At 41.1% G+C, this 13,273-nt stretch overlaps 2 protein-coding genes across 2 annotated transcripts; one reads left to right on the top strand and one right to left on the bottom strand.

Moving 5' to 3' along the window:
• The first annotated feature begins 2,120 nt into the window (after nucleotides 1-2,120).
• urp1 (urotensin-related peptide 1) lies at nucleotides 2,121-7,483 on the top strand. Its single transcript, XM_036548568.1, has 5 exons — nucleotides 2,121-2,223; nucleotides 4,354-4,482; nucleotides 4,597-4,637; nucleotides 5,263-5,368; nucleotides 6,347-7,483. The coding sequence occupies exons 1-5, from the start codon at nucleotides 2,121-2,123 to the stop codon at nucleotides 6,376-6,378; spliced, it is 411 nt and encodes a 136-aa protein (XP_036404461.1). The 3' UTR covers nucleotides 6,379-7,483.
• Nucleotides 7,484-7,499: 16 nt separating this feature from the next.
• Nucleotides 7,500-11,726, bottom strand: LOC118791294 (chloride intracellular channel protein 2-like). The gene is made up of 6 exons (XM_036548602.1): nucleotides 11,429-11,726; nucleotides 9,610-9,719; nucleotides 8,749-8,874; nucleotides 8,559-8,659; nucleotides 8,218-8,399; nucleotides 7,500-7,768 (listed from the first exon to the last, which is right to left on the bottom strand). Exons 1-6 carry the CDS (start codon nucleotides 11,480-11,482, stop codon nucleotides 7,607-7,609), a joined length of 735 nt encoding a protein of 244 aa, XP_036404495.1. The 5' UTR covers nucleotides 11,483-11,726; the 3' UTR covers nucleotides 7,500-7,606.
• Nucleotides 11,727-13,273: the final 1,547 nt, after the last annotated feature.

Raw genomic sequence — 13,273 nt, 5'->3', positions numbered from 1 at the left:
GGTTCAGTTTGCATGCTCTTCTTAATCTTACGGTTCTTAATTTCCCTTCCTAATACATCACCACAAATCCACCAGTATCTTGAACAATACTTCCCATCATGTTTCTTCCCAGTCTGGATAGCCTGGCCCTGAACAGGGCAGCTGTGTGGTATAGTGGTAAGGAGCAGTGCCTATGAGGTTGCTGGTTTGAGTCAGAGGCAAGCTGCTGCCATTGTATGCTCAGGTAAAATACTTAACCTGAATTACTTTAGTTAATATCTGTTTGTATAAATGGATAACTTATAAAAATGTTTAGCTTTCTAAACTCTGGTTACGAGCATCTGCTGAGCAAAAGTAATGCTATTTTATGATTAGCCTATTGCAACATCTGTTCATTGTAACCAATTGCATATTAGCTGCCTCCTTTCAAGTGGAAAGTCGTATGAGTAATGTTGCAGATGCTGGTACCTCTTTATGAGACCACAAATTGCCATGGGAGGGTTTTGCTTTAACAAATACAGTGAGCATTTAATCTATACAAACACTCTGACATTATCTAGATTAATGGGATATTTACATGGCTGAAATGTATGTTTACTCTGAGTGGTAGACCATTGCTTAGAAATGTGTACTTACTGACTTATGGAAAATAGGGTGGATAGCAACCTGGATTGCTGCATAAAGTAGTAGTTATATTGAACTGGTATTTAAGTGTTCTGGGATGCTTTGCAAGTCTGTGTTTAGGGAATATAATAGGTGTATTAAATTAAAGAATTAGTACAAAGAGTTGCCCTAAAACACCTTAAGCCTGGGAAATGCAGCAGATAACTTTCATCTGTTTACACACACAAGAAAAAACCCAACAAACTGGAAAACAAACCTGGACATGTGTAGCAGAAGAAAGGAAAACTCAGTAAAACACTTAAGAATTCCAAGGACATGCTGAAAAATACTAATAGTCTTTTAACGGTTTAAAACGCTGAATGTAATGTACCTGTTGAAACTCTGTGACAGCCTGCCCACATACCCTGACGTCAATCCACTTGCCCTGCATGCATCACACGTTCCAAGTTCAGATATGATCCTTCATCTAAGATGGAGCAAATGACGAACGGTGGCAGGATCCAATGTTTTCTGAAACAATACCACAGACTACTAGACACCTTCATCCATCAATGTGCAAAGTACCTTTTGGTAATGTTCCTTTTCTGTTGTATTAGAAACCTTTCATTTTGACAAAGGGTCCTGAGGAAGTCATTTTACAATACAACAATATCGTCATCGTCATACACTTATACCTCTTTATAAATTTCACGTTCTACCTTTTTTCTGTTTTTTTTTTTGTGAATATAAGGTCAATAAAGACATAATCATACTGTCTGTTAACATTCATTTCCAAAGTGTTTCATTTGTTTCTTATTAGGTTTGGGTTTTGTGTCACATTTCACCCTATAGAGACACCAGGTGTAAGGCCACATAATAAATTAAATTTATCTTCAACTGACACTTGAAACTAATTAGAAATTTTCTGGAAACCCTAGCAACTGAACACAAATCCAAGGCAAAATTGGATGTGTCAGGAATTGCTTATCATGCTCAACCAAGAAATTTGGATTTTATTTCACTTTGAACCACCATAGGCACCTCTGAGGACATTGGCTGCCAAGTGGACAATATTGATATAAACACAAAAGACAGAGACGTCTGTTGCGTCATGTAAGAAGAGGAAAGTGAAAAAGGATATGATTGACAGGGACATACACAGTGCATATTTTCAGAACGGCAGGCTGCAGGTGTACGTAATCACAGTAATCTCTTGTTTGTGCAAACATACCAAACACAACAAAGTGCTGTCAGACATAAAGAATCTGAGCTGGCTGACCAGCCCCTGATTGCTGTGGTGAAGAGAAAGCATTTGTTTTTGTGCTCTGTGTAAGCATAGATAGCATTGGCGTAAATTGACAGCTTGCTCTGAATCACATCTCTGACGAGGGCACCATCACGTCAGAACCATTAACACCAGGCCAAGATGGCGTGATAGCATATTGATCCCGTCAAGACGAATGGCCACGGCATGGATAAAAGTCAGGTCCTCCAGTCACAGCAATGCAGAGTGAAGCAGAATCCAAGAAACTGTCGCCATGCTGTCCTGGGTCCCGTTCTACATTTTGCTTGTGGCGTGTTCTACAAGGAGAACCCACGCTTCACCGCTTTATACCGACATGAGCTCAGATCCACAGACAGGTAGGCAAGTTATGCAAGTTCCGTATGGTTGTATTTGGCTTGGCATGCACCAAGTTGTATATGGGTCTTCAGTGTATTAGAAATCCGTTTGTCATTTAGTGTACGAAGGAATATTTGACCAAACAATTTTGAATGGTGTTTTTCTGTATGATCTCTAGGAACTGGGTTATGGCCACATTAAATATGGAGGCTACATAAACTCAAACAGATGTTATATAAACATTGTATGAATACCAGTGGGCTGCATTTTTCATTATGATCTTTCCTGTTTATGGTTGAGAAATACCAAGAAGAGTGAATGTACAGTAATATTGCTTCCAAACACAGCATTAAATTCAATACTTGAGGACATAATATCAGTTGTATGTTCAAAGATATTACAGAAATTACAGAAATTACAGAAATGAGAACGTTTATGTATTTGTGAAAATGCTAATTAAGGGATGAGGAAAGCTTCAGAGATGTCACTAATTTTTACCATTTTGTAGGATTTTATTCCTGAGTTGTACATCTAAACCCAAACTGTAAATGTAACACAAGAAAAAGGCAATACTCATTCAGTGCAAGATAAAGAGCTAAAGTTATATGTCTGTTCAGTATCCTCCAGGCTGCATTTTCACCATTCTTGTGATGGGAGTGAGAGGCATTGACTGCTCCAACTGAGTTACATTACATTACACTTGTGTAGAAGACGCTCTTATCCAAAGCGACTCACATATTTTATAATTATTACATGCGATCCATTTACGCGGCTGGATATTTACTGATGCAATTCAGGTTAAGTACCTTACAAAAGGATCCTTGCTGTCCTTGCCAACAGCAGTACCCCACTTGGCAATCAAACCAGCAGCCTGTAGTTAATATGCCCTGCACCTTAGCACTAAGACACACTGCTGTCCATATATAGTTATTGAGCTGCCATTAGAAACATTATTTGGATCAGAACATTTGTGTGTGTGTGTAAACAATGACATCAGTTAGTGTTGAATAAAAAATTAACTGCAATAAACAGGTTGTAGTTTCAGTAGCATCTTTTGGATGGTGATAGGCCAATAAAACCCTAAATATATGAAATTGACCAGAGGCTATCCTGCCAGCCATACAATTGATTTTGAAGTAAATAGTCCAGAAAGTTACTGCCAGGAGGTCTGTAGGGATAGCCTACAGTGCTCAAAATTAGACCATCCTGAGATTATACCTACTCATTTTACCTACACATTTCTTTTTGATGATATGAAGAACCAGTTAAATGCATTACTGTATTTCCCAAGCAGAAAAATACCATTCTAGAAATTTTGTTAATATGCGCTTTAAGAGAAGGATCAATCGTTACAAAAAAATGACAAAGTAGAACTATACGATCATCATAGAATATCCATAAATGTTTTTATGATATCTGTCCTTCCTTTGTGAAGAATCATATGAAAGCACATCACTTTCTGTCATGTCAAAGCAGGGGCAGAAAATGTGAGGTGTGCTCTATTTGTCTCTTTGGCCTGTTTTTAAAAAAAAAAACAAAATTCCCCCCAGAATTTCAGTTCTTTGTCAGGGCACAACATTAATAAAACTTATCTAGCCCTATGGCCCTGGTTTGATACCAGTTTGGCTGTGTTAGTTAGCAGTGGAACAAGCTGGCTTTGCTCTGCTTGAGATAAGGGTAGAAAGGATGGCTAAAGTTTCTGCATCTCACCTCTGTCAGGCACCCTGCAACTCATCAGACACCTGCAAGTTTCATCACTGGAGTATGACATCAGTGGAGTATCACCTTTCCTGCCACTGGTGTCCACTTCACTGTGATGCACTGAGTGCCTTGGAGTTTGAAAAATATCCGTTGGCTGCCTGCGAGCCTATGAGAGCATTGCATTCACCTCATTTCAGCACTCTGCATGTCCGCAGAGGTCGTGCTGGTGAGATGAGACTTGTGTACAGTTGGAAATTTCAAACAGGGTTGCACACAGGAAAAAAGGCACACAAAAGCTTGTGGGTGGTGAGAACTCCATTGTGTCTGAGAAGTAGGGCAGTCTGCCATGTGTTTACTCCGGGTCAATGCAGCAGCATTGTTACTTAACAGCTGTGATGAGTACAGCCCTTTGTCAGACACAACAGTACTGATCGGGTATGTCCCAGCAGATGTTATTCAGAGGCTGGAGGTGGAGGGGGAGGAGAGAGAGAGCACCAACATGGGGGATCACAGGATGATCAAAGACATGCACCCGTACCTGCTACAGCTGGACAGCTCTAGAGACACTTGGGCTAAAGGTGAGGGAAAAGGGAATGAATCTGTTGATTCCCAATTTTGAAATAAAATTACCCATGAGTGCAAGTTTTTGAATGTCAATATCTAATTTAAGTCTTTTCCCTGTGTTGTTTCAGGTGTTAAAGATTCCTCGCAACAGGAAAAAATCAGTAACATGGTGAGAAAATGCTAACAAACTTTACAGGCAGTTGAATTTGCATGGATCAGCATTCAAGCCGGTCAGACTGGTTTTGTGTTGGATAGGTCTTCTTCCTGTCTTTCCCACTGTGACAGTGCTAGCTGGTACACACATCACACATATAAACGGCAAGGAGAAAAATAACTTCTATCTAACAAAATCTAAACTTCCCCCACAGAAACCAGCTTTGTTAAAGCCACAAAAAACTGTTCAGCTCCCACACACCAGCTTTAAAGCCTGCTGATTAGGCAGGTGAAGTTCGTTAACCAATAGCAGGTCTTCTCAGTGACACAGGCCGTAACAATTACAATTAACTGGTCTGAAGATGAAGTTGATTGAATGAGCTCAGTTATTGACAAAGCTGCAAACGGATAAAAAAAACACAAGAAGCCTTATTAACACTTACGAACAAGCAAACAAACATTAACAGTGCATACAGAATAAAAATGTTGAACATCTTACTGTATCAATGTCAATGTCAGTAGTTTGTGGAATGTAGCTTAACGCCTCCTTCACATCCACTTCCCTATCCTGTACATGCACACTTTGTAAATATGATGGAGGAGTTGTGTCAGTGCTTGCTGTGTCACGCCCGTTTGCCCAGGTGGATTACATAAAGGCAGCGGTGCTGAAGCTGGCCGCAGCAGACAACCTTCGCTCTCAGGGCTTCCTCCGGTCCGAGCAGGGCTCCCCGAAAGCCAACAAGAGGGGTGAGAGCCTGATCTGCATCATTTTACATCCCTTTGGGTGCATTGAATAAGCAGTTATGCCAGCACGGTTTTACATACAGAAAATAAAAAAAATTTGCAAAATTGATAGGCCCTTTACAGAAAGTACTACCAATGTTCAGAGCAGACAAAATATCTTCCCACATAATGCCTAGTGCTTGGTGTTGAATTTCAAAGACACAGAGAAGCATCTTGTTTACCGATGTGAGGCATTGTTTAAACAATGTAGTATTGGGTACATTACAATGCTTGAATGCAAATTCAGTTGAAGGATGCATGCAGCATACAAAAGGCTTTAAAGTTGTACAACAGGAAATAGTCCATTACCATGACCCATTACCATAATAGAAGCAGGTCAGCGTGTGCTGGTTCTAAACCTGTTTGAGCCAGTGAGACATAACTTTTCCATTGAATTACCTGCAGCCAGAGCCATAACACATGATGTCACAAGCCTCTGGAAAGTTATGAAAGTAGCAGCAGTAGTAAACCTGTTTATATCCTATAACGTGTATATTCCAACTGCATGCCACCTGGCCAGATTCAGATGAATGGCTGGATTTTGTCTACAGGACAGAGCTGAGGCATTTCTAAACCATTAACTTTTTGCTTCTTTATTTTCTATGCATTTCCACTACCCTCAGTTGATTGCTTGCAGTGATAAGTGATAGTAGTGTGCTGATTTTCCTCAGTTTTAACAGTAAAGGGAGCAATGCAGTTTCATAGCTTGCTGACTCCAGTTTGAGTTGGATAGTAAGCAGGTCAGTTAAGCTGTCAGGCTAAGATGACATTGTTGGTCCTTCTTCAGCTCAACAACAATAAAAAATGGAAAACCACCAAGAACTGAACTGAGGGAGTCAGGCCTGTTCCACCTCCACATACGAAAAGACATATTAATTTTTTTGATAACACTGAATAAAATGTATAAAAGAGGTTCTGAAATTTTCTTTGCCCCTTGGACAGCTTGTTTCTGGAAGTACTGCGTAACAAACTAGAGACGACACCGCCTGTGATGATGAAGAACCATCCTCTCCTGTCTAGAGGAACAGTGACCGCCCCCCTCCTGCCTCTACCCATGTGTCCCACATTAAAGAGCAGTCTAACAGCTCTAAGACAGCGTGTACATCATTTTGTACATAGGAATCAGACTATATGGCAAATAAAAGTATATTTTTTAATCGAATGACAGCAGTGTTGAAGCTGACAATAAAGAGAACTGTGTAAAGTCATACAAATGCCTGAGTGGGTATGTGAGACCAGCACTGTACAGTATACAATGGCACGAATGAAATAAAAACAAAGCTAATCAACAATTGGCAGATACACAGCAATACAGAGGTTGTAAAGTACAGAGAGAACACTGATAGACTGATTCATAATGGGTATGGAATATCTAGAACCGTAGGGAGTTACACAATACTGTTGCTGAGTTTTGTGGAAACAAAGAAAGCTGTTTTTTTCTCCACAGGGAGGTGCTCGAGTGTTCTGTAAATATTGAATTTCATGCACAAAGATGCACGTGCAGAAACACACACACATACACACACACACTATCAAAATTGCTTGGTGAATTTCAGTAAAGGACTCTAAAATTTTGAAATTTTGTCCTGTTTTCTAGTGAATAGTTCAAAATGGTAAGTGTGAGGATAAACAACAAGACTACTTCAATGTTTACTAGGGCTATTCCGCACAATATGTAACCACACCATGCAGATTAAATAAATATACACAGTAAAAGTACGTGTTTAAGTCATTCCAAAGAGTGTATGAAATATATATATATTTACACTATAGACACAACTATTGCACAAGGTCTACTTAAAATAGATACTCTGTTAAATGCACTGGTGGTATTCAAAGCTTGGTTAGTAAAATATGTTGTGAAGTTGAAAGATATAAGATCATTTCTAGATGTCTTAACCTTGACCTAAAGTTGACTAAATGTACCAACTTATTCTGCTTTGCCCAAACATGTTGAATTGTATGCACTGGGTCACCTCAATAACAATTAATTTCCTGAAGAGGGTGGATCTTAGGGGAGTAGCTCTCAGCCACAAGGGGAAGGGAGGCTTGAGTAAGATCTTCCAAACTGGAACACTTTCAGATACTTTGAGATACTATTTCAAACTGTGACACAGTCCTTTGTTAGAGATTCATGGTGGTTCAGGGTTTGTTCCTGGGTTGACACGAAGAGGACAATAAATGCAGGAGTTAACAGGAAGTTCATTTCCTCTTGCTGGCCACGCTCAGGTAGGCCCTCTCGATCTCGCCATTGGCTGGGCAGGTGTGGCTGAACTCCTCCCTCTCGTACGCGTTGCGCAGGTACCGCCACACGCCTGTGAAATGGGCTGGGATGTCGAAGTCACAGTATTTCTTCGTTGCAGTCTAAGAAGTCAAAATAGGAAACGAAGACTCTTAGCTTTTTCTATTTGTGTGGTCTGGTGAGAGGCAATGTTTGTTGTGGTGCAACCACCCCATGAGATCAGTGACCTGAACATTAGACATTAAACATTAGTAGACTGAACATTGTTGCAAAGGCTCATATAGAGTAAATGTACATTGAAAGGTTGAACCAGAGACATCATACCTGAGATTTGTCTTGGAAAATTGGGGTAAAATTATAATTACTCATAATAATAACATTAACAACAACATTATTTCTCTTTACTCCACACTACCTGCTGTTACTGTAATAATATTAATATTATGATATTATTATTATAAAATCGGGGTTAATATTATTTTGTCAGTTGTTGTATTTATTCTTTGTTTAATATCCATCCTGAGCCAAACTCAGCATGAAGCTCTGAGATAGCATTCTGTTTGGTTCCTACCTTTATGACATGAAGTTTGGGCAGCAGATTGCAGTCTGCCAGTGTGAGGGTGTTTCCATCCAGGAACTTCCTGGTGGAGACGAGTGTGTCCTCGGTAGAGTTGTGGTCTATCTCTTCTGGGAGAGGGGTGTTCAGATAATCATCCAGGCGCTTGAACTCCCGCAAGAGGGCCTTCTCGTGGACTGGGAGAGGCAACAACAGGAGAACACACACGCTTAGGATGGTTGGGAAGTGTCTAATTCCAACAGTGTACCAACGTGTCCATTTCACTGCAATGATGGACATATAAAATGGGGAGTGGCTGGTCATATTCCACCCTTGGCTCTTTTGATTTTACTCACAGCTGTTGGTGGGGCTGTTTTTGATGTATGCAGAGAACTTGGCGAAGATATCGGCGCCAACGTCAAAGGACTCCTTGTTCGCGGGGCTGAGTCGTGGGTACCTGGGGGATGAGAGGGAGTCAGGCTTCGCCCTTGACAAGTGGCAAGTGGGAGCATAGTTTAGCTGGCTGTGAAAATGTGACCACAATACCTGGGTGGGGCCAATGTCTGCTCCAGGAACTCCTCTATCTTGATGAAGTCTGTCTTGAGGTCCCCATTGTACAGCAGGAAAGGAGGGTTTGTCCCTGGGGCCAAGTCTTTCAGTTCTGCTGGCTTCCTATGATGTAGGGGGAGGAGATGGGTGGATCAAGAATGCACAATGTCCCGGGTGTCTATTTTGGAGTAGAACTCCATCATTCCCCCTGATTTCATTAACCAGGGGCGGAGAAGGAGAGGCTGCATATGTCATGGGCGTGTGTTTGTGTTGTGCGACATCCTCACGAAAACAGCGTCACTATAAAAATTTTCCAGATCTTATTTGCTCAGAGGAGGCACCCTTGACAAACCCACACTGAACCCACCCAAACCCAGCAGCAGCAGAAGATTAGATTTGTTTGTTTAAAACTACTCAGAACTTTTTGTGCATGTGAAGGTATGACCTGGGTTCCAAACCTTCACCCCCCCTTTTTCCTCCTATTATCAGTGTTTTCTTAAACTATTTCAAGACGGAGACGTCAAGCCTTTTCACCGATACGTGTTCCTGGAATTCTGTAATTTTTCTTGTGAAAGGCAACAGCCTTAATTAGAAAATATGACAAATAGGTGGGCAGCTGTAAGATGTACTGATTAAGCACCTGGGCCTGCAACCCAGATGTTGCCTGTTTGATTCAAGATGGGATACTGCTGTTGCCACCTGGAGCAAAGTACCTAACCTGAATTACTTCAGTTAATATCCATCCACATAAACATGTTTTACATGGCTTAACATGCAAAAATCTACCCTATTTAAGTCTCTCTGGGTGTCTGCCTAAATATGTGATATGCAGTGAGGCTGAAGGGCTAGGAGGCTTACTTCTTCATGTCGACGGTGGTGACGGTGAACTTGACTCCTTTCAGCCACAGCACCATGAAGAGTCTCTGACAGAAGGGGCAGTTCCCCACGTTTTCCCCATCCACACCAGCCTGATAACCGACACAAAAATGGTTAATCCAAACTCCCCCCCCACACAGTGGACATTATACATTTGTTATATCCATAATGCTGCACTGTAACAAAACCCACAAAATATGAACTCTTGCAGCCTACACGGTGCTATAAACAGATATCTTACAAGGCTATTTTTAAGGCAATAACATGCATTCATTTTTTTCACCATTACTAAAGAAAGCTGATTGTGTAACCCAAGACAATTGCCAACAGTGAAGTACAATAATCTCACATTTTTATTCTATTATGAGGAGTATTACTAAAATTAAAATAACTATAGTAAAATGGCATGACTAAAACAGGATGAAGTCATCTATTGAGACTCAAACAGTCCTCTAGAACTATTGTTAGTAATTAACAAAAAATAGCTAGAAATAACTTCTCTTGGCATCACTTTTTTACCTGGTTCTCCACCTGTTTCTCTCATAAATAAAACACACAATACATCCTGACTGTTTACTAAGGTATTCGCAAGGACAGCTCCACTCTGAGAACAAGAAAAGCATTATGTATAATATATGCAATCATTGCCTTAATCACAGTCTTATTTTGCATGGTGGTGTACCTTCACAACAGCTGTTGCCAGAGCTTTGCATTTGCACTGACACTCAGTCTTTAGGGAGAGCTGTCTATGATTGTGCTGAGAAGGAGTCGGGGTGGAGATTCGGGGGCTGAGTTCAGGGGAAGGGCATGAGCATGTGGGTGTGGCAAGGGGGAAAATGGTGGGGTACTAATTCCGGGGGTTCAGTGATCTGTAGAACGTAAGCATGTGTCTGTAGGTGTAGAAGTGAATGGATTAGAGCGCCAAGCTTGTGTATGTGGTGGTGTTGGTGGTGGTGGTGGGGGGGTGCTTCTGTGGGTGTGTCAAACGCAAACGGGGTCAGGGAGTACCAAGCACTATGCTGGTGCCTCCTGCCTGTGTGATGATAAGGGAGGGGGGCCTTAAGTGCCTGCTGCCTGTTTGAGGTGATAAAGAAAGGACTGCAATCCCGTCGGAAACGGTCTCACCAGCCGCGAGCACTGCTCCTCAAAGACTGTGTACAATAACCAAAAACACTAATCAGATGCTCTTGGTCTTCATGCTGACCTCTTACCCAGCTAGCATGGCTAATGCCCATGAGCAGACACCCTTTGATTTACGCTGCTTGCCCCATCGATCGTTGTCTCTTTACAATCTGACAACTGATAAGTGCCATGTGCTCACAAATCTTGGTAAAGATCCAAACTGTATGAGATGCTTCAGTTTAACATGGTTAGACATCATAGCGTCTTGTGTCCAAACTAAAATTCAGATTGCAAAATTCCAGATTCCGAAAAAGGCTAACTTCAAGTGCCCCGAAATATGGGTTTTTTTAACTCGGGAAAAAAATTCCAGAGAAATAATACCCTGTTTTGAATGTGATCATTGTCGCTCACTGTTTTACTCAGTGTATACCCCCAACAGTTTACAGTTATTTTTCCTTTGAGATTATGCTTCAGTTTAAAATATTTTCTACACTCAGACCCTGGCTCCAATGCCATAATACAATTTTTCAGTGGTGCAGTTTGAAGATGTTTCAGTATATTCCACTATGAATAAATAGTGGACTGTGGGCTGTAATAATTGTATAGTTCACCTGTTATGACAAAATACATACACAATGAAATTTCATTTTCAAACTCAAATGAAGATTAAAGAACTGACCTTTATGAAGAGCTCGATATTGGGCTCTTTGCTTGAGTTTGATCTGAGAGCCATGCCAACACACTGCAAAAACGGTCTTCCAGTAAGTCCAGCAAAACGATGAGGTGTTCCCAAAAATGTTTCCCAACCAGAGAAGGAGACGAACGCTCAGCCCCAAAATCCAAGCTCCTCAGCGCAGGACCACACTGTGTGTGTGTGTGTGTCTACTAGTGTATGTGTGTGTTTGGCTGTTCAACAGAGGAGGGATTCCAGGAAGCACAGTGCGTAACCACCCCACGTTGATCTGTCAGTATCTGCTGGCTCCTTCAGGCTATCACTCCACACACTTGTTTAAAAAGCCAGAGGGGGAGGGCTGAGAGGAGGGGCGTGGGGGTCCACCGATATATACACAGTGCCAGCCTCTGACAGGACTGGCTGAAAATAGATACCAGAAGTCATGATTACCATAAAGGAAAAAAAAAAAAACTTAACATTTATTACACTTTGTCTAAATGTATCATTCACATATCAGTTCCATCTCTTGTGTGCTTGGTCTCATGACAGCAGTGGTATTCAGTGTACCTTGGCAGTACTGCTCAGGTTAACAGAATCAGCAGCACTATGAGCAGTACACAACACTCACAACACAACCCTGTGGCTATTCACCTAAGCATATACTGTATAGTATGGTGCTCCTGTGGCACCTCATTCTGAGAAACAAAAATATATTTAATGTTGAGAGTGATACTGTTTCTCTGTCGTCTGTCCCCGGAGACTGAAGTCTAGGACTTTTCATGGTTTTTGATGACTTTCTGTGCCCACAAAACACACATTACATGTGCACGAGGGTTTGAGTGAAAGTGAAAGCAAGACAATTTGCGTATTGTTTCATATGGTTATTGAACAAAATAAAAAAAACCCTCCAAAATCCCCTATTCCCTTCAAAAAACACAAAAGAAAAATGAAAAAAAAAAACAATGAAATGCTGATTGTCACAGCGTTCTCTGTCAGAAAATGACAGCTTGTGCCTTACAATTAACCATAACTATGAAAGCAATTCACAATTTATTTACATTTTCTGCTGAATCACAGACATATTTAACTGACAAGTAGGACATGTAAGGCCACAGTGACAGAATGCCTGATTTCTGTGAAATCAGAAGGTCTCCTGACAGTGAACGTTTTAGGCTGGTGAGTCACTGTGCCACTGTGGGGAAACCCTGCAAGCCTGATGGGGTGATGAGAAACCTAGAGTCATACACTGAAGGAGCCTGTGTGTGTGTGTGTGTGTGTGTGTGTGTGTGTGTGTGTGTGTGTGTGTGTGTGTGTTTGTGTGTGTATGTGTGTTGGAAATGTCCGGACGTAACAGGGGTGGGCTCCTGATTCCAGAAATAGCCTTGAATGAGCTGCTGCTGGGCAAACCCATGTCTATTATGCACTAGCCCACTATGCACATGTCACAGTGTGCTGGTCCCATACATTCATCTATTAATCATTTATGTATCTCCTTGTTTTTATTGTGTCCTTTCCTGGAAACTGTTTTTTAAACATCTGCCCCTGTAAAGCACTTTAGCTGTAGCTTTACCTGTAAAGCACTGTTTATGAAAGGTGCTAAGGATGCTATGGAAATCATATTATTATATTAAATATATACAGATATTACTTTATGTGTAAACCTGTACACCGGGATCAGGCAATGTTGTGACATAACAATGATAATCGTAGCAGTAACATAGGTTTGCCAGTATGTTATTGCCCTTTAATTTAGAGTTAAATACTAATGGGTATAAAAGTCAAATATAATTGTATTTGCCTTGTTAAACTGTTGACCCCAGGGCCACCCTCAAAGCGAAATGTAAATTATGG

The sequence above is a fragment of the Megalops cyprinoides genome, chromosome 16 (assembly GCF_013368585.1).
Source record: "Megalops cyprinoides isolate fMegCyp1 chromosome 16, fMegCyp1.pri, whole genome shotgun sequence".
Taxonomy (NCBI): Eukaryota; Metazoa; Chordata; class Actinopteri; order Elopiformes; family Megalopidae; genus Megalops; species Megalops cyprinoides.
This window is presented reverse-complemented; position numbering and strand designations above follow the sequence as displayed.

What these genes read in the sequence shown, in the direction of transcription:
- urp1 (XM_036548568.1), top strand. Translation starts at nt 2,121, where the DNA reads ATGCTGTCCTGGGTCCCGTTCTACATTTTGCTTGTGGCGTGTTCTACA. An exon ending in TAGAGACACTTGGGCTAAAG is followed by an intron (nt 4,483 to 4,596) that starts GTGAGGGAAAAG and finishes GTGTTGTTTCAG; the next exon opens with GTGTTAAAGATTCCTCGCAA. An exon ending in AGGAAAAAATCAGTAACATG is followed by an intron (nt 4,638 to 5,262) that starts GTGAGAAAATGC and finishes CCGTTTGCCCAG; the next exon opens with GTGGATTACATAAAGGCAGC.
- LOC118791294 (XM_036548602.1), bottom strand. Translation starts at nt 11,482, where the DNA reads ATGGCTCTCAGATCAAACTCAAGCAAAGAGCCCAATATCGAGCTCTTC. An exon ending in ATATCGAGCTCTTCATAAAG is followed by an intron (nt 9,720 to 11,428) that starts GTCAGTTCTTTA and finishes GTCGGTTATCAG; the next exon opens with GCTGGTGTGGATGGGGAAAA. An exon ending in AAACAGCCCCACCAACAGCT is followed by an intron (nt 8,400 to 8,558) that starts GTGAGTAAAATC and finishes TGCCTCTCCCAG; the next exon opens with TCCACGAGAAGGCCCTCTTG.